Source organism: Talaromyces marneffei, chromosome 1 (assembly GCF_009556855.1).
Source record: "Talaromyces marneffei chromosome 1, complete sequence".
Classification (NCBI taxonomy): domain Eukaryota; kingdom Fungi; phylum Ascomycota; class Eurotiomycetes; order Eurotiales; family Trichocomaceae; genus Talaromyces; species Talaromyces marneffei.
This window is the reverse complement of record NC_072348.1, coordinates 2,550,451-2,570,193: the sequence shown is the minus strand read 5'-3', so window position 1 is coordinate 2,570,193 and position 19,743 is coordinate 2,550,451. Positions and strand designations below refer to the sequence as shown.

Genomic DNA, 19,743 nt, shown 5'->3' with positions numbered 1-19,743 from the left:
AGCAGTCTATATAGACGAAGAACGTATTGGTCAAGTCTCATCATAGATGCATTGTTCGCGCTTGGATCTAGGGATGAAACAATGTCACGACGTCATGTCACGTGATAATATGACAGGTGGCTCTGCATTTTTTTTTTTTATACAGAGTGCGTAGCACCAAAAATTTACTGAAAAACAACGCATCTTGTATGAAAGTACAGAGGATAAAAGTAAAAAGGCTGGCAAGCAGTAGTAGTAAAGTACAACAAATAGAAAAACTTCCAGTGCTCTATGCTTCCAGTTCACCCAGATGCATATTTCTATCCTGAAGAGCTCACCCCCACAACATTCTATCCCCTCGTCCCCAGCTTCGTCCGTTTTTGTCAACAGCTGATTTTGATTAAGCTGTTTAACCAGAGCCACCCTTGAACTTCTTGCCGAAGAGGATGAGCTGAACCTGGTCGTAGATGGACAACACACCAGCACCAGCAACACCACGGAGGATGTTAGCACCGGCACCCTTGAAGAAGGACTTGACACCCTCCTTGGCGGCGATCTGGCGGGCAGCATCGAAGGAAGACTTGTACTTGACGGCCTCACCAGAGGTCATCATCATACGACGACGGATGGTGTCAAGAGGGTAAGAAGCAATACCAGCACCAGTGGTGACAGACCAACCAAGCAAGAAAGAAGCAAGGAAGTTACCCTCAAGAGGTCCGACGAGGATGACGGGCTTAAGCGAGTCGTACATACCGAAGTAGAGACCACGGTAGACGATGATACCAGCGACGGAGACAGAGAAACCACGGTAGAGACCAGCAATACCATCAGCAGCAAGGGTCTTCTTGTAGACGTCAACGAGACCGTTGAACTGACGATCACCGCCACCCTTGGCAGACTTAGCGTCGTTGGCAAGACGGGTACGGGCGTAGTCGAGGGAGTAGACGAAGAGGAGGGAAGTAGCACCAGCGGCCTAGACTAATTAGCATCACATAGAATCATGATGGCAGAAAAAGGGAGACTTACACCACCGGAGGCCAAGTTACCGGCCATCCACCACCAGTATCCATCACGGTCCTTCTTGAAGGCGAACATAGCCTTGTAGGTATCACGGAAAGCAAAGTTCAAGGCCTGGGTAGGGAAGTAACGGATAACGTTGGCAGTGTTACCACGCCACAAGGACATGGCACCCTCAGCAGCGGCGGTACGACGGAAGCAGTCCATGATACCAGCGTACTTGCGGTCGAGACGACCAGCGCGAAGCATCTCATCCTGTTTGCTGTTAGACTAGTTCTGAGAGTTGTTGACCAGTCGATAAGATGCACGCAAGCAAGCAATCGCAAGTCAAAAATTTTTTATCCTTGCTTTCGATATTGTTTGCAGTGCTGCCCGATCGAAACCTGGTCCCAAGATGCGCGTTCTAGCTTACCTGGTTCTGAATGAGGAGCTTGACACGCTCGATGGGGGCAGCAGCAGTCTTGGAGACAGCAGCGGAAACACCACCCACTGTTACATGTTAGTTATTTGATGGAGGAAAATTGTTGGAAACAATTTCCTCAATTGGTCCACGTCGATGGGAAATCGATCCAATTGAGAAGCATTGCTTGTTGTGATCGAGACTTACTCATGAAGTCGACAACGAATCCCTAGTAAATGAAGTGTTAGTGACACGGGTAAGGCGAAAAAATAAATAGCCCGAAATAGCCGCGCCAGCTGGCATCATCAACCCGGGCGAAAAACCATCGCCGTTATCGAATTCAACCATATCAATCGATGCTTTCGAGTGATGCGATGCCATTGCGATGGATTTCCGACGGATTGTTGATGCAGCTGGTCCGCGGATTGATGGTCGGTCAATAGATGCGAGAGGGAAAAAAACTTACGGGCATGCCGAAGACGGTCTTGTCGTTTTGGGAAGCCATCTTGCAGAATTAACGTCTGTTACGACGAGTAATGAGAGGAGATGGATGAAAAGGAAAACAAGAAACAAAAAAACAGATGTCTAGACGGCAAGGCAAGACACTGCTGAAGGATATGGGAAGGGGGAAGGAGAGAGAAGGAGAGGAGAAGAACCGAGAGAAAAGAGATTTTTAAAGCGGGAAGGGAAGGGAAGGGAACAGGGAAAGAGTTTTGCAGGCGCTAAGCCGAAAGGGCATGCAGTCCAGCAGCTAAGACTCAGAAGAGACTAAGAGTATGCTACCTAGGTAACCCCAACCCCTACTAAGCTTAGAAGAACAGCTCGGGCGGATGACCGGCCAAGCACAAACCTCGCCTGGAAAAAATTTCTCAGCGTTGCCGACATCTCCCGATGCCTTGTTTGTTCCGTACACCCCTTATCACTAACTGCCGTAGTTACGGCCTGTCTTTTGCGCTCTCTGATCTGTCGTTGTCTTTTGCGCCTTTACGGAGGATATGAATGATTTATGCGAAGACTTCTCATGGATCAGTATCGACCCTGGCTGGCGATTATTGCTCGTCTTTTCCGCGAGAGCCGCAGACGCCAGCCCTGTAGATAGTATAGTAGTAAACCACCCAACTTCAAAGCCAGACCAGCCCTTCCACACCGACCTTCTTCGGATACAGTCTAATCGCAAATACAACACTTCTCGTCGTTGCAGTCCAATCTGCGATTTATTTACGAAAAGTTTGATCCCTTGCCACGACTCTTCCAAGTGTCCCATTTCAATGATTGATGGTCCAGATGGAGCTCCCCTGGTCCCACTCGGAAATCGAGGCTGTCTGATTGGCCAATCGGAATCTGGCATGTAAAATTTTGTATGGAGCGGATCCATCCGCCTTTAGCAATTTTGTTCGGATAAGCATCACTTACAACATACTCTTGTACAGTACAACTTACTCAATATAGTTAGGTAAAGCAGTTTTATACTACGAGTATAATCTACACTCAAAAGCATGAATGGTATGCTATAACGAAATAGAATATACAACACGCTAGTATCAAATATAGGCAAACACCACACAATACTAATGCTTCTTTGACCTCTTTCTTTTCTTGCGAGACCCGCCCTCGCGGATATCAACCTTCATCTCATCGCCTTCCTCCTCCTGGGCAGCAGCAGCGGGCGCCTGTGGAAGCACAAACTCCGGCTCTTCCTCAGTGCCAAAAGTATCTTTCCGCCATTGACGAAGACGCGCCTTCTTACCCATCTTCTTCAAGTCGCGGCGTTTCCGCTCAGGGTCACGGAATGTCGCAAGCTTCTTCAGCCCAACGAATTGATTCAACTGGGAGTCGTCTGCCATGAGGATATCGCGAGCAGTAAGACCAAAGCTCTGAGGGGATGTCTCTCGGTAGCGGAAGTGAGATGCGTTCTTCCTGGTTGCACCCGGTAGCAGAGTTGGATCAAGATCCAGATTGCGCTCCACTGCTTCTTCGATGCGTCGTTTTTCTTTACGAGCTGCTCGCTTTTGATCGTGCTTCTCTTGAGTACGACTCTTCTTCTTGGCACGCCCACTCTCCTCATCGTCCTCTCCATCGACCGCTTCTTCTCCTTCTTCGTCATCGGTAAGGCTAACTCCTGGCGCAGCCTCGTCCTCAAAGTCAGGTACAAGGTCCTTGATATCAATGTCGTCATCCCATGTTGGCTTCTTAGGTTTTCGCTTTTTCTTGCCGCCAGATTCCTCTTCATCGTCGTCTAGTTCGGCATCATCCTGAGCATAGTAATCCTCACCAAACCGCTTGGCCATCTCATTCTCCCATTTCTCATCGTCCCAGTTATCATCAAGGAATTGTGCCCATTCTTCCTCTGTAAAATCAGCCGCCTTGAGACCTGCAGCTTGTTTAATCTTCTCAACCTTCTCTTCTAGCTCTTCCAATTTCAATTTGCGTAGTCGGTTCTTCTGGTTCTCTCTCTCCCGACGCTCCGCTTCTTTCCTTTCGCGTTCGGCCTCTCGCTTCTTCTTACGACTGCTCATTTCATCTCGGCGGACAGAAAACTGATTTGCGGTGTCACGAGCATGGGTCATGAGCTTCTCATTCAATTTGTTGGGGTCTTCAAATCGGAAGTTGTATGCTTCTTCAAGTTCCTCCGCTCTCTTTTCCTCTTCCTCGTCATCCGATTCAAACGGTTGGAATTGGGAGACTTTTGTCGGTATCCAAGCCCTAGCAGTCAGGAAATTCGACAAGAATGTTTCAGGATCCTTATCCGCATTCTCAACGTCAAGCTCGATCTCCGGCTTTTTCTGAGAGACTCCGTCATTGTCCGACTTGGATTTCGCAACTAGGAAATCTCCGTCTTCGTCCTCATCCGAGCTTGCATCATTGGCGGCATCTTGCATCTCTTGAAGAACGCTCTTTTTAAGGTCTGCTTGCTCTTGCGCGAATGTCTTTGGAGTATCATCAGCTTCCTCCACAGCGTCACCATTCAACAGGTTCTGTCTATGGTAGTCGCGAAGGTACATCGGTTTTTCCGTCTTCTTTTCTTGTGTATCTGGTGTCCCAGATTCGGTCGCTTCCGAGTAGAATTTTACGTCCTTATCGTACACGCGAGGGTCTTTGGATCGGATGGCGTTCAAGGTTGCAAAGATCTCCGAGTCAAGAGCTTCGGTTGCGAGTTCCCCATCTTCGTCCTCATCTTCTTCGTCGGAGCTGTCCTCTTCTTCGGATAATTCGTCGCCGTTGGCCTGTTTGCGAGAGCTTGTTGCACTTTTGCCTAATTTTGCTTCCACTGTTTGTATGCATGATTGTTAGTCTATGTCAATTTCGAATGGATTCTTGGTAAACGTACGTTGTTGCCGTTCCTCTCTCTTCTTATTATACTCAAACCGACGAGCGTACTCTTCATTGATTTTGAAACCAGTATCTGGAGCCACGGAGACTCCCCCTTGGCTATCGGAGTCGCTGTCGGAGTCGCTGTCCTCCATGAGCTTGCGCGGTTTCTTCGAAGGCGGCTCCATGTTGTCTTATGAAGCAGCTTTATGTGCAAAAAAGATGAAAAATAGTGTGAAACCGCTCAATTCTTCCATCACTTTTTTAGACCCGTTATCGAAAAAATTAAGACTGGTGGGGCGGCAGTAAGGTGCCAATAGGTGTCACACCGCCTTTGGGTTGTCTCTTGTTGCGTTGCTATGCAGACAGTGGGGCCTCGATTAGCCCTAACCTTCAGGTTTCTTGCTCGTGGAGTATCTGGATTGATACGGTAATACAGTTTGGTTTTAACGATAAAGAGCTTTGGAGCTCTCCTAAGTTCAATTTTTTACAAGAAACAAGCTCTATCGTACAAGCCGAAGCCGGCCACACTACAATCAAACGCATAGAATTGATGAACCAGCAACTACCCTACATGTAAGAAGAATTATTGTGCTTTCAGGAATACTTATGCAAATATTTCTAGCATATGGAACTCGAGGATCTATTAGATACTCATGTCCCGGCCGAGAGCAAGCTTTACTCGTGCATTTATCCGATATACCATTGATAGTCCGTTACGGGATTCTCGGGATATCACACACACACATTCACCGTTACTCGTAGTAGTTCCAGCTGGCAAATGGATGCCTATTTGGCCAGCAATTACCATCGTTACATTGTTGGTCATTTCAGTTATTGACTCAACTGCGGTCCTCTTGGCCGCTTCAAGGTGTTGTTGGCAAATCAGGGCAAGTCCTGCGAATGCGAGCATCGTGATCGTTAGCACTTTGCCACCTGGACCGTCTAGTATTACGGCGTCTGAATGGAAGGATGCAAGTTTCATACTATCTGCTATATCCACTAGAATGAAGAAACAGAATTCATCATCAACGGTATTTACCTGCTGGAATTGGTCACTCTACTCGTCCGGCCCTTGGAGCAATTGGAGTATCCATCTAACCGGCACTTTGTCAAAAGTGTAATTACCTAGGTAATGACACCACGCCAACTTGTTGCCTCAGGACGGTGTACAAACTTACAGATAGACAGCAACAATTATGGCGCATGTGGAACTTCTGTAAGCCACTCATTTGAACTTATATCCTTTCTTTCAAATGTTACATTCGGCAGCCATATATATCTCTGACATATGTCTACGTAATCATGAATGGATATATCTGATAACTCGAGAGGACCCAAATTGATGTAACTAGAAATGGCAATCTCAATGAATATGTAGAGAAAAATAACAATACAAGCCATATGAACAATAGTTCTCAAGCTTCGAGGGAGGAGGAACAGTTTCCTACTACCACGTTGAATTCGGTGACGATACGATGAATTGACAGGTCCAGGGAGAAGCTATACGAGCATGCGATGGAGATGAGTCTAGAACACCCTGTAATTCTGCCCGGCATGTGGGATCTTCAGGGAATGGAATTTAATACAAGGTAGAAAAAATGCTAGCATCCTGTAGATCCTCTCGGCTTGATGTAGAAGGTTTCAAGAGTGTCACGGAGTTTGGCTGTCAGGCGCCCAGGCACTCAATGTTGTTACCCCAGAGGACCCACAGCCATCAACTAGCGCATCTTCTCTGGCGTCATCCATCTTCACTTTCATCCTCGTCTCGTGACCGTATCAGTATATCCTACCAGTCTCTTTTTATTTTATTCCCTTTACTGCCTATTATTTGAATACGACATCACCATATGAAATAGTTGCGATCGGAAGCGTGTTGTATGGCTGTTCACTCGGTGTAAATGGCGGCGTCATCTCAGCCGACTTCCGTGCCCCAGGTTGGGAAGCTCGTCAGTGTGGTGTATGAGGACTCTATGATGATTGCGCATGGCGAACTCGTTTGCTAATGAGAACTACTCAGACCTGTTGGTCTTAAAGAAGCCGCCCTCGATTCCCCCACGTTTCGTTCGACTACCATCCATTTCGCCGATCAACTCGAACATGTCGAACGATGGCTCGACGGTTATGCCAAAGCAGCTGGCAAGCTTGCATCAGAGCTGGCCGTTTTTGAGCAATCGATGACATCCTTCATGTCGTACATGACGAATCCCCTCAACGTCTCCGAAGCCGTCATTGACCATGACTATACCCTGCTAGCCGTAAGACGACACGGAGACTGTATGAAGGATACATGGGGATCGCTGTTAGGATCTATCAAAAAAGCGGATCGTTTGGTTGTGGATCCGATAAAGGCCTTTATTCAAGGAGACTTGCGGAATTTTAAAGAGACACGGCGTACATTGGAACAAACCCAGAGGAATTATGACCATCTTCTATCGAGATATTCTGGCCAGGCAAAACAAAAAGAGGCATCTGCACTACGTGAGGATGCATTCCAATTACACGAAGCTCGCAAAGCCTACCTCAAAGCCTCGCTGGACTTTTCAATACAAGCTCCGCAAATCCGCAACACTTTGGATAAACTCTTGGTTAAAATATCTTTCGATCAATGGCGGGAGATGAAGCTGATCTATGATCATAACACTACAAACTTTACAAAATGGGGCCAGGATATGGATCGTATCAAGGGTTGGGTGCATGAGATGGAAAATAGCGAGAGGTATTCTCTCAAGGAGTTGTTGGCTGCACGCAAACAGATCGAAGACGCCGCAGAGCTAGCGACGAGACCTTCACGGGAACTGGACGATTATTCCGTCTCTACTGTTCCCTATCTTGGACAAGCTCTTTCAGTGAAGTCAGATAGTGCAAAGCCTTCAAAAGCAGAGAAACAGGGTTGGGTGTATTTGAGAACAACTACTGGTAAGCCTACGAGGATGGTGTGGGTGCATCGTTGGGCTTTCCTGAAGAATGGAATATTCGGATGCCTGGTACAAAGCTCAAGGACTGGTGGCGTTGAAGAAACAGAACGCATTGGTGTCTTGCTCTGCAACATTCGTCCAGCATTCCAGGAAGAGCGGAGATTCTGCTTCGAGGTCAAGACCAAGAAAAATACAATCATGTTACAAGCTGAAACCCAAAAAGACCTAATGGAATGGATTAGCGTCTTTGAAGCAGCAAAGCAAAAGGCCCTGGAGAATCCTGCGAGCTCAGTCGCTGGAAAGCTTGTCGTTCAGGATCCTGCTTTCTCTATTTCGCACCCTCCAGCACCTGAGTTTACTTCCGATAGCACTGAATTTTTGACTTCTACAGCTGGAGATGACCCCTCCAATGTGGAACGCACGCCCACCTTACCTGTTCCCGAGCGCGATCCATCGTCAGTCAGAATCAGCAGTGATTTTGCTAATTCTGCTAAACGTTTACCGGGACTTGATGGCGAGGCTGGTAGCGGCAGAGATCACACTTCGCGAATTATCCAGAAATTCGACATTCACCGGAAGTCAACTTCACCGGCTCCACAGACTCCTATGGGCAATAATAGCGGTGGCATTGCTAGTCTCATCACAGCCAGCCACAGTCTGTTGCCATACGGTTCTGGTGCCATTTTACCCCGCTCTCAGGTAGAAATTGATGCTAATCAAGCAGGCCGTGATGAAGCAAGCACACTTGCCCCTGTTACTCTGGCAAATCCACCAGCTCCGACCAGTATGAGCAAGGTGGCGGTCGCTGTTAGTAACGAGCGTGGCATTGGGGTGGGCCTTGCAGATTCTACAGGGGGCATGCCAAGTGGCATGATGGCCAACCTTTGGGGTAGTACGAATTGGGGGTTTGTCAACACATTTCATACAGAAGGTATTCGCCTACGAGATCCGAAAGCTTCGAGCGAAGGAAACGCGTCACAGAGTTCATCGAGCACGACCGTTGACGATACTAAATCCGCACCCACACCAGCAGCAGTTCGACATAGACAAACAGTCAGTCTTGACGGAGATGCTAGCAAGCTACAGAGATCCATCATTGGCTTCACACATGAATATCCCAGTTACTATCCTTCCCGTCTGCGCTTTCAAGATGCTCAATTCCGGCTTTTATTTCCTAATGTGAAAAGAGAGGAAAGTCTGGTCATGGTTTTCAGAGCGACTTGGAATCCCAATGATAACCAGGAGTTTCCGGGTCGTGCTTTTGTAACAACTCGAAACATCTACTTTTATAGTCATCATTTCGGACTCGTCTTGACAGCAAGTCAACCACTTGATACCATATCCGAAGTGACCGCCGCTATTGGAAGAGACTGCGATTTCTTGTTTCTTCATGTATTGTCACTGCCCGGCGCTGATAATCCAGGTCGTGTTACTATAAAGACTTTCCTTGAGCCCTTGAGATTGTTGCAGAAACGATTGAACTACATGATCAAGGTAGCAACGTCAGAGGAGAGCCCAGACTTAGAAACGATCATCAAAGCGTTGATGAAAATGGAGACCGATTCTCTGCCGAGGTCGGTCAGTCTGGATAGCTGGGAAGATGTGTCCTTGGATGTCCCAACAGATACTCGCTCTCGTTCTGGAACAGGGGGCTACAAAGATTTCAAAGTCCCAGTATATGTGGAGAAAGACTTGAGCGCCAATTTCGAAAGAAGCAGTAATGGAAGAGACATTCAAAAGTTCAAACTACCAAATCAGCCGGTTCAGTACGTTCCACAAGGGAACCTACATGTCGCTGCTGAGAAGGTATTTGATATCAGCTCCAAAACCCTGTTCCACGTTCTGTTTGGCGACAAGAGTGTGATGTGGCAGTTACTATTACATGAAAGAATGGCTTCTGGTTTGTTATCTTCACCATTCATAAACTCCTGATATTTGCTAATCGATTCCATAGGTATCAAGCAGGGACCATGGAAAACTTTAGATTCGGGGCACATGAGACGAGACTTTGATTACTTTATTGAAAGGGATGATTTACTCGGTGAGACGACTCACAAATAGAACTCCAGCGACAATCTTACTTGAAATCTAACAACGGGACTTTTCAACAGGACGACCCAACAAAACGAAAGTCTCAGACTATCAGATCATTGATGTTCTTAATGATCATCTTTGTTACGTCGTTACAGATAAACGCACACCATGGCATCTACCCTTCAGGCGAAATTTCAGACTCGTCAGCAAGATTGTCATCACATACATTTCAAAGTCCAAGTGCAAGCTGGCTATCTACACCAAGGTTGAGTGGCTATGGTCGCCGTATGTCTTGAAAAGTGTGTTTCAGGCATCCAAAATATGAGCAACATCTAGATATGATTGGACTAACGGTATGCTTAGGTATTATTGACCGACAGGCAATGAACGATCTAGAGCAAGATGCTTTAGACCTAGTGGATTTGACCAGTGACCAGGTCCGAAAACTAGGGCCTCGCAATCGAACCAAGAGGGCCATCACCATCTTTGGCTTGATTGGTCATGAAACAGGCGTATTTCAATTCTCAGCAGCGGACACACGAGCGATCACACAGGCACACAAGTCCCGGAAACAACGTTCGCTGACGTACTTGATGTTCGAGTCTACGGCATCTTTGTTACAGAGCGCCATCTCGTCTCTAATGATATGGTTCTTGGCACTCGTACAATGGTTATGGAAAACTTGCAGCGCCCATAGTCTGATTCTTGCATTATTGGGCTCAAGCCTATTGATCAATGGCTTCTATTCATCTCGCGATACATATGATTGGTGGCATGAACGGAATGCTGCCAAGCTCCTGACTCGACTTGGAGTTCATTCCGATCATGTCATGAGCAAAGCGATATTCGTCAAAGACCTCGAAGAAGCCACAGCTTACACAGATTCTGCGTGGGCAAGAGGATCAAACGGCAATGCAAGCTATTGCTTCTCGACGTTCCATGAGCAGATGATGCTCAATCACAACAATTCGCTGTCTTTCCCATCAGAAATCCCGACAGATGATTATGTGGAGTGGAACGCCAACCGGCGTCTGCAGGCTACTCGCCAACGACTCGGTATGTACCGGCACGACCTAGTTGTTGCCCTACGAGTCGTGAATAGAATTGAGAATGAAGTGCTGAAAGGCGAATGGGAACGGTGGCTTGGTAGAGAGACACAGCGCTGCGATCGAGTTTCGGGGATTTTGGGAGAGCATGCAGGTGATCTCAACACCAACGAAAGCGTCCTTTCCGGTCATGAAGAGGATGTGAAACGGTGGTACGACGAGTATTGCTCCAGCTGCCATGAGGAACTTGAGCGATTGGATTCACCAGTTGTTTAAGCCTTTTTCAGGCTCACCACTGATGATTTTTCTTTTTCTGTATGGCCCCTTCACTGGTGCCAACTTTTTCGCCTGTAGATGACTTTCGTTGGCATCATTTTGTACATATACCTGTATATCCCTCATAATAATTGCTGAATATAACAACAATCCTGGACATACTCATAAATGTGCAAGAAGTCATGCTCATAATCCGATTTCGCCCGCTGACATGATATAAATCGATCAATTCTGACGAGGCTTCACATGTCCATCCTGAACAACATAATAGACCATCGTCCCATCGCCGCCAACCAATCTATCAACCACAGCGAGTAGCAAGCGCTTTCCACCCCATTTATTCTCTTTATCAGCCTCTTGCTTTTTCTCACAGTACTTGGCTAATTTCTCTTCTTTCTCCTTGTCGGCATTTTCTCCGATCGGTTCTGTAGCGTTCGTCGAACTTTCGGGCTCTGTAGTTCTCGATGGAAGCGCATCAAAAACAGTCGCTAATTTCCCCAAAGTCCATGTTTGTCCCTGTGTACTTGGCAACACCCATAGCCGTTCGGAGGGGAGATCTTCTTCCCGAAGACCTATTTGTAGGAGATAGAGCTGTTCGTCGGGATGTGTGTACATGCGCTGCGGCGGGATGCCGGAGATCAATGGAACTGGTAGACCGGGCAGTGATGTATCGTCTAAAGGGTTGTGGATCTTCAGAGATGTCCAGAGGTGTTGGTGTTGAAGGTTGTGGTATACCTGAGTTGTGAGTGCGTAGAGGGGGTCTGAAGATTCGTTTTTGCTGGTTGTGGAGATGAGGGTGGTGAGTGCGGAGGGTTTAGGAGCTTCCACCGTCGAGCTCGACATCGTTAGATATTGTGTCCACTGCCGAGTGTTGACAATCTGATCAAGAGTTGATGTTGAAGCAAAGGAAAAAAGTTCGGAGTTATCAGTGAGCTAAGATAGACAGTGGGGCCTGGATCACCGCTGCCGAGAGCCTCCAGATTATTTATGAACACATGGCTTCTACCACTGTTACCCTCACTATCCCCCTGCTGTACAATCTGTCCTCTCTCTTTCCCTTTTTCCCCTGTTGCACTTCATACTCGATGATTTGACTCGCTCCTTTTTGCTTTTCTGCTCTACTACGTCCGATTTTGTCTTCTTGCCGGTTCTGAGTTACGATTTGTTTCTCCAATAAGTAAATACGGCATACGAACTTCTATACAAAATGGCGCGAACAAAACAACGAGTCCCCCTGCAAAAGACGCCATCGTCAGACGTTATGGGACGATTAAGCGACTTGCCAGAATCTAAGTCCGAACTTCAAAATGGTCATTCCACTCTGTCCAAGACGAGCACAAACGGCAGCGCAAACGGCAGCGTAAAACCAAAGCCAGATGAGGAGAACAGTCCCGGTTTGGTTCAGTTGGCCATTTGTGTTGGTGGAATTTATGCTTCCTTGTATGGTTTCTTTCTCTTATTATTTGCTGGCTTATTTCAGGTGGCAGTTTTGCTGATTTGAGTTGCATAGCCTTCTATGGGGTCTCTTGCAGGAAGCCATCACAACTACTTCCTATCCGGTCCACGGCGCCAAAGGAGAAGCGGAATCAACCGAGCGCTTCACGTTCTCGATCGTTCTAAATACTATTCAGTCATGCTTCGCGGCGATCACGGGCTCCCTATATCTATATTTCTCTACGCCAAAGAAACAGGCAGTGCCATCAATCTTCCCCAACCAGAGGATATTGTTCCCCTTAATCCTCGTCAGCATCTCGTCCTCGCTAGCATCACCCTTCGGCTACGCCGGCCTGCAACACATTGACTATCTGACCTTCATCCTCGCCAAATCCTGCAAACTACTTCCCGTAATGCTCCTCCACTTGACCATCTTCCGGAAACGATATCCATTGTACAAATACGCGGTGGTCATGATGGTGACGCTTGGAGTCGCAACTTTCACGCTGTATCACCCCGGAACTTCGAAGAAGATGGCCGCTTCGACGCACAGTGGTCAAACAGCTTACGGATTGTTCCTTTTGTTTATTAATTTGATGCTTGACGGCCTCACCAACGCTACGCAGGATCACATATTTTCATCACCGAGTCTATATACGCGATATACAGGACCGCAGATGATGGTTGCACAGAACTTTCTCGCAACTGTGCTGACGACTGCATACTTACTCGCCACGCCGTACTTGACGGATAACGGACCTATTGTCTCGCTGTTGCCATTCCAGATCCCACCCTCGGCTGGCCTGGAATTATCATCTGCCATTTCATTCCTGCAAGATCATCCACAAGCTCTAAAGCATGTTCTGGGCTTTGCTGCATGTGGTGCAATTGGCCAGGTCTTCATTTACTATACTCTTTCTAAGTTCTCGTCATTGTTGCTTGTCACTGTGACCGTTACGAGGAAGATGCTCAGTATGATTATCAGTGTGTTCTGGTTCGGACACTCGTTGACTCATGGACAATGGCTTGGTGTGCTTCTTGTCTTTGGAGGCGTGGGCGCTGAGGGTATTGTGCAGAGGCGAGAAAAGAAGGCAAAGGAAGCGGCCAAGCTGAAGAAAAAGCTTTGATAGGTGGGTTTATATTGAGAGTGGATGATACCTTCTCTTTGTATATATTTGATAGACGTATTTAGAATCATTTACATGCAAAAACCTTTGACACCCTCAAACGAGATTGAACACATGGATCCGGTCTAACTTGAAGGTATCTTTATGTACCTAGGTAGTGACTCGGAAGGGTACATAGTAGTAATCATGTATAAACCAACTTCTCAAAGTCCGTCACCCCTTTCCGGTATCCATGCTCCCATTCCCATCCAAAAGAGCTACCCAACTGTTCAGCCTCAATCATACGTTTACCGATCCAGAGCTCCAGAGCTCCAATCCTGTCTCCTCCCGCAACCTGGCAGGTATTTGGTAATTTGCCTTCGATCCTGCTACAAAGGAACGCTATGGCATCACTAAACCCGAGGTCATATCCTCGCTCATAACGCCTGTGCTCATACTTTGTGCTTGAGGATTTCTTATCCCAATAGTTCGCATGCTGAGTGAGCGCAGTAGTTCGAAGCTGCTCTTTACAAGCATTGGCTTCCCGACACTTGGTCTTGATCTTGTCGAAGGAGAACGTCAGACCACGCGGGGGTACCACAGCGCCAGTTTTGACTTGTTTCTTAAACCCCCAATCTCCTCCATCCATCCAGTTCATTTTCAATGTCCAGAATGCCGATCCGCTTGTCACGTCTTGCCATTTGTTTGTCTGGGCACGACCGAATTGTTGTGTTAGGGCTGGACGATGTTCAGCATCGACTTTGCTCCATGTTTTGCCGTCCATGGTGCAGCTGTACTCGCCTATATATACCGCCAGTGTTGTCTTGCGCGATGCAATACTTCCCTGGTTTTTGGTAATATCACCAAGGGAGGTTTTGACTCGCTCTATGATTTGCTGTGGTGCTTGTGCATGATCATGGGCTGCAAAGGTGTAATATTTGTGCGTGTCGACGATGATGGGATTAGAGGCTTTTTCAAGGTTGTTCTTTGCCAAGGCATATTTTATGGCTGTAGGGAGATCCCAGCAGTCACCAATGTATATCGGTAGCGATGGGTCAATGGTCTTCACCATAGTCAGGACATCGTCGTACCACTTGAACACAGCAGAACTGGCGGCTCGAGATGGCTCATTGCAGAGTTCAACGCCAATCACGTTTGAGAGCCGGTCAGTGAGGATTTCCTGTACAACAAACCTGATGCAGTCTTTTGCAACTTTGAGGTAATGCTCAGACGTCCATAGTTCAGCCTTGCCGGTATTTGTTCCACTATGAGCGTTTATGTTTGCGCCGCCAGGTAGAGCATGGAGGTCTATTAGGACCCCGATGCCATGGCCATGGCAGTTCTTGATTATGTCCTTGACCGCGCTCCAAGCATTTATGTACACCTGTGAAGTCTCTCCCTCAAAAGGCGTTCCTTTGCAGAAATGTGGACCAAGGGTGAAATGGCCGATTGGCAGGCGTATAGAGTTACATTTGGCGGTATCTGTGAGCCATATGAGGTCTGCCTCAGTGAGAGCAAATTGCCAATGATGTTCCCATTTTTGGCGGGTGGCCAGTAGCCCGTTTTTCTTTAAGGATCTGTGAGATAAAGATCCAGAGTCAATTCACAAGGCCTGATTATACTTCTTTTGAGAGAAGAGCCTACTGTTTGACGGCTTCCAGCTCACTGGATCCCTGGGCATCCTTCTCGAACATTTTTGGATGTAGCCATTTCTCCAGGACGAAAATAGAGCCGAGGTTTGCACCATGTTGGTATCGGTAGCGGAAGATATCTGATGCAGTGGGCGGGCTTGGATTTGCGTCCATGACTTTTGACTAGAATATATCTATCCAGTCTATGGCAGATTTATCCTAATCTATAGGTATGATCAGTATCGTGGAAAGACTACCGAGGTCTCTGCAGCAAACGTCTAAAGAGTTCAACTATATCAGCTTGTAGGCAATAACCCTAAGTATATCGATAGACTTCAAGTCAAGTGTCAGCGAACAAGCTAATCCATGTATGGTTGTGCACCAGTTTTAAATGGAGATATATATTCCAAATAACCCAGGGAGCTGCTCAGTTGAATAAAAATACACCGGTCTTCACTAAATACCTGCTTTAATGTAGAATCTAGAGTACAAAGGCCTGTCTGTTGTTGATCAGGTCTATCTTGGATGTGGCCCGTGCTCGGTGGTTCATGATCTGACGTAGCGAGAGTCCCACAGCCTAACATGGGCTTCATCCTTCATTCCTAGTCACATCTTGTGACAATCTGGTATCTTTACGTTATCCAGTTTTTACACAACTGTCTTCGGTGTTTTCTTTGCTATTTAATGCAGCCCTCTATCGTTGCTATCTTATAGCCTGCACAACATGTTGGTTCAGTAACGACCGCCTAGCATGGACAGGACACGAGTAGCTAAGGTTAGTTCTCTATTTACCCAGTCTTGTGACGACTAAACTATCTAAACTGACTCCGTTTCTTTCAGGTTGAAGATGTCACCCTTGCACGAAGGGGTAACCAGGTTACAGGCACTCTACATCTAACTCCCCATCACCTCATCTTCTCTCATACCCCGCATGTCTCCGAGGAAGCCCTGGCATCCGGAACTCCCATCCGTCCACGCGAGATGTGGATTACATATCCCATAATATCATTCTGCACACTCCGTACAGCGCCGACCGTTTCGAGACAGCCCTCCTCCATCCGCCTACGGTGCCGCGACTTTACGTTTGTATGCTTCTATTTCGCCAACGAGAACAAGGCGCGTGATGTGTACGATACATTGAAACAGTGGACATGCAGGATTGGTCGAGTTGAGAAATTGTATGCTTTCACATATCAACCGCCGCCTCCCGAGCAAGGGTTGGATGGATGGCAGTTGTATGATGCTCGCAAGGAATGGAACCGGCAGGGAGTTGGAAGGGAAGGAAGCAATGTGAACTGGCGCATATCGGCTATAAATGCTGATTATTCTGTATGGATCTTATCCTTTCGTTTGATATGGTGTGCGACGACTAACGGTTTAGTTTTCTCCCACCTATCCCGATATGCTGGTTGTCCCATCCAACATATCCGATAATACCCTCAACTACGCGGCGAGATACCGCTCAAGAGCGCGAATACCGGTGCTTACGTACCTCCATCCTGTGAATAATTGCTCAATTACGAGAAGCTCTCAACCATTAGTGGGAGTGCGACAGAACCGGAGTATCCAGGACGAAAAATTACTGGCTGCTATATTCTCTACTTCTCAATCAGACAGACCACTAGCTGGATTCACACCTCCGTCTCTCGATCAAGAATCTACCAATTCAAGCTGGGAGGAAGGTGCCTCATCACAAAGCCAGGAATTCTACTTGACGAATGCTGAAGAACTGGAGGATGAAGTCATCTCTGCCGCTCGCGGAGATAGGCCAGAGAAACCCTCAGTGTACGGCGCCCAGCAGCGCAACCTCATAGTTGATGCTCGGCCGACTGTAAATGCCTTTGCGATGCAGGCAGTGGGACTCGGATCTGAGAATATGGACAACTACAAGTTCGCTACGAAGGCTTATCTGGGGATTGACAATATTCATGTGATGAGAGACTCGTTAAACAAAGTGGTTGAAGCACTTAAAGAGTCCGATGTGACGCCATTGCGGCCGAATAGGGAACTACTTGCGAAAAGCAATTGGTTGAAATACATCTCGGTAATCCTGGAGGGTGCGAGTCTGATTGCCCGCCAGGTCGGACTCCAGCATTCACATGTCCTTATCCATTGCTCAGATGGTTGGGACCGCACAAGCCAGTTGAGCGCTCTTAGTCAGATCTGTCTCGATCCATATTACCGCACCTTGGAAGGGTTCATTGTTCTAGTCGAAAAAGACTGGCTCTCATTTGGCCACATGTTCCGCCATCGAGCAGGTCTTCTAAACAGTGAAAAATGGTTCCAGATTGAGAATGAGAGGATAGGCGGCGATACGAATCGGTCCTTTGGTGAAACTAGCGAGCCACGGAAAGCTCTTGAAAACGCCTTCCTCAGCGCTAAAAACTTCTTCAACCAAAAGAACAATAGCCGAGACTCTCTTGTTGATGATGATGGCGAGGGATCAAATCTTGACAGTGACAGTCCGCTGAAAAAGCCCAACCCAACACCCCGGTCGGCAGCCAGTGAAAAGGAGACGACAAAGGTCAAAGAAACTAGTCCCGTCTTCCATCAATTCCTTGATGCGACATATCAACTTCTTTATCAATATCCAACTCGATTTGAGTTTAACGAGCGTTTCCTTCGCAGGCTTTTGTACCATCTCTACTCGTGTCAATATGGAACCTTCCTTTACAACAATGAGAAGGAGCGGGTAGACTGCAACGCGAAGACCAAGACAAGAAGTGTCTGGGATTATTTTCTAGCTCGCAGGGAGCAGTTCATCAACCCGAATTACGACCCTTTGATTGATGACAAGCAGCGTGCCCATGAACGACTTATCTTTCCTCGTATAGACGAGGTCCGCTGGTGGAGCGAAGCATTTGGCCGCACAGATGTTGAAATGAATGGTTCTCGAACGACTGCAAACCCGGGATTCCCTTATCTATCCGGTCAGACTACGGGCAGAAACAGTCCTGTACTCGCTGGTGTTGAGACTACAGATACTGTTATAGGCGATGTTCCTCCTAGCCGGCCGTTACATGCTGGCATATCGAGTCTCACCACGGAGCTGTCGAATATGAGTATGCCGAAATTCAGTCACGATGCTGACAGTAGCATCAAAAATGAGGTGGAACTCGAGATGCAGTAGGCTGTTTACATACATTGAATGAATAACATCATGACAATCTTCTCTCAGAGTCTGATAAAATTGATAAGTAGAAAAGGAGCTGCGCTATTCCCTTTTAAGCATCTAGCTCCATTTGCGGTTAGTGTTCTGGTGGTGACCCACAATAAACGCCCATCCACCAATCAGTTCGGCCAACACAAGCGAGACAAACCCCAAGCCCTATCCTCAAAAATTCCCCCACTAAACCTCTAATATCATCACTTTAGCGGTCCCGTCTTTTCACCAACTTCTTCGGAGCCCTCACGACAACCCGTCAACACCATCTCGACAGACTCGACAGAATCTCGACTTCTGCAACCATGGCCGCTACACAGGGTGCTATCTCCAAGCGTCGTAAGTTCGTCGCCGACGGTGTTTTCTATGCCGAATTGAACGAGTTCTTCCAGCGCGAACTCGCTGAGGAGGGTTACTCTGGCGTTGAAGTCCGTGTCACTCCCACTGTGACCGATATCAGTACGTTTCTACTCTCTTAAATTGGGTGTTTTTTGCGGATATGGAGTCAAATGTGATGGATCAATTGAAGGAGGAAAGGATTGAAAAGAAGAAAAAAAATATATGGACAATGGAGAGAGGAATATGGGAATAGACGAGTTGTCAAATTGAATGCTGATGTTGATTTTGCAGTCATCCGCGCCACCCACACCCAAGAAGTCCTTGGTGAACAAGGTCGCCGCATCCGTGAGCTCACCTCCCTCATCCAGAAGCGATTCAAGTTCCCCGAGAACTCCGTCTCCCTCTACGCCGCCAAGGTCCAGAACCGTGGTCTTTCCGCCGTCGCTCAGTGCGAGTCCCTCCGCTACAAGCTCCTCAACGGTCTTGCCGTCCGAAGAGCCTGCTATGGTGTCCTCCGTTTCATCATGGAGAGCGGTGCCAAGGGTTGCGAGGTTGTTGTCTCTGGCAAGCTCCGTGCTGCTCGTGCCAAGTCCATGAAGTTCACTGTACGTCTTTCTATTCGGGTCGCTAGGTTTTGGAGATTTTAGATGAACCATGGGGAAAAAAATACAGTCACTAATATGATTATAGGATGGTTTCATGATCCACTCCGGTCAACCCGCCAAAGAATTCATCGACAGCGCCACCCGTCACGTTCTCCTCCGCCAAGGTGTCCTTGGTATCAAGGTCAAGATCATGCGCGGTTCCGACCCCGAGGGCAAGTCCGGTCCTCAGAAGACCCTCCCCGACGCCGTCACCATCATTGAGCCCAAGGAAGAACAACCCATCCTCCAGCCCGTCAGCCAGGACTACGGCGCCAAGGCTCTCGCTGCCCAGCAACTCGCCGAGCAGCAGCGATTGGCAGAGCAGCAGGAGGCTGAGGGAGCAGAGGGTGCTGCACCAGCAGAATACGTTCAGGAGTAAATTCAGTTTTAATTCTCTGTTCGTTTGGTGTTCGTCCTTTTTTTGTTTCCCTTGTCTGTCTACGAACT

General features: G+C 47.6%; 7 protein-coding genes across 7 annotated transcripts; 3 read left to right on the top strand and 4 right to left on the bottom strand.

The window, feature by feature from the left end:
* Positions 1-388: 388 nt before the first annotated feature.
* On the bottom strand, positions 389-1,901 carry EYB26_000948 (uncharacterized protein; the record flags this gene model as incomplete). The annotated part of the gene is made up of 5 exons (XM_054260261.1): positions 389-952; positions 1,006-1,251; positions 1,409-1,485; positions 1,604-1,625; positions 1,863-1,901. The coding sequence occupies 5 exons, from the start codon at positions 1,899-1,901 to the stop codon at positions 389-391; spliced, it is 948 nt and encodes a 315-aa protein (XP_054116236.1).
* A 1,063-nt stretch (positions 1,902-2,964) lies between these two features.
* On the bottom strand, positions 2,965-4,893 carry EYB26_000947 (uncharacterized protein; the record flags this gene model as incomplete). Its single annotated transcript, XM_054260260.1, has 2 exons — positions 2,965-4,664; positions 4,725-4,893. The coding sequence occupies 2 exons, from the start codon at positions 4,891-4,893 to the stop codon at positions 2,965-2,967; spliced, it is 1,869 nt and encodes a 622-aa protein (XP_054116235.1).
* A 1,713-nt stretch (positions 4,894-6,606) lies between these two features.
* On the top strand, positions 6,607-10,979 carry EYB26_000946 (uncharacterized protein; the record flags this gene model as incomplete). Its single annotated transcript, XM_054260259.1, has 5 exons — positions 6,607-6,665; positions 6,726-9,523; positions 9,578-9,664; positions 9,735-9,956; positions 10,021-10,979. 5 exons carry the CDS (start codon positions 6,607-6,609, stop codon positions 10,977-10,979), a joined length of 4,125 nt encoding a protein of 1,374 aa, XP_054116234.1.
* Positions 10,980-11,204: 225 nt separating this feature from the next.
* Positions 11,205-11,822, bottom strand: EYB26_000945 (uncharacterized protein; the record flags this gene model as incomplete). Its single annotated transcript, XM_054260258.1, has 1 exon — positions 11,205-11,822. The coding sequence occupies one exon, from the start codon at positions 11,820-11,822 to the stop codon at positions 11,205-11,207; it is 618 nt and encodes a 205-aa protein (XP_054116233.1).
* A 364-nt stretch (positions 11,823-12,186) lies between these two features.
* EYB26_000944 (uncharacterized protein) lies at positions 12,187-13,540 on the top strand (the record flags this gene model as incomplete). Its single annotated transcript, XM_054260257.1, has 2 exons — positions 12,187-12,419; positions 12,490-13,540. 2 exons carry the CDS (start codon positions 12,187-12,189, stop codon positions 13,538-13,540), a joined length of 1,284 nt encoding a protein of 427 aa, XP_054116232.1.
* Positions 13,541-13,724: 184 nt separating this feature from the next.
* EYB26_000943 (uncharacterized protein) lies at positions 13,725-15,324 on the bottom strand (the record flags this gene model as incomplete). Its single annotated transcript, XM_054260256.1, has 2 exons — positions 13,725-15,096; positions 15,164-15,324. 2 exons carry the CDS (start codon positions 15,322-15,324, stop codon positions 13,725-13,727), a joined length of 1,533 nt encoding a protein of 510 aa, XP_054116231.1.
* A 577-nt stretch (positions 15,325-15,901) lies between these two features.
* EYB26_000942 (uncharacterized protein) lies at positions 15,902-19,675 on the top strand (the record flags this gene model as incomplete). The annotated part of the gene is made up of 7 exons (XM_054260255.1): positions 15,902-15,925; positions 15,991-16,479; positions 16,532-18,276; positions 18,352-18,397; positions 18,526-18,772; positions 18,944-19,257; positions 19,343-19,675. 7 exons carry the CDS (start codon positions 15,902-15,904, stop codon positions 19,673-19,675), a joined length of 3,198 nt encoding a protein of 1,065 aa, XP_054116230.1.
* Positions 19,676-19,743: the final 68 nt, after the last annotated feature.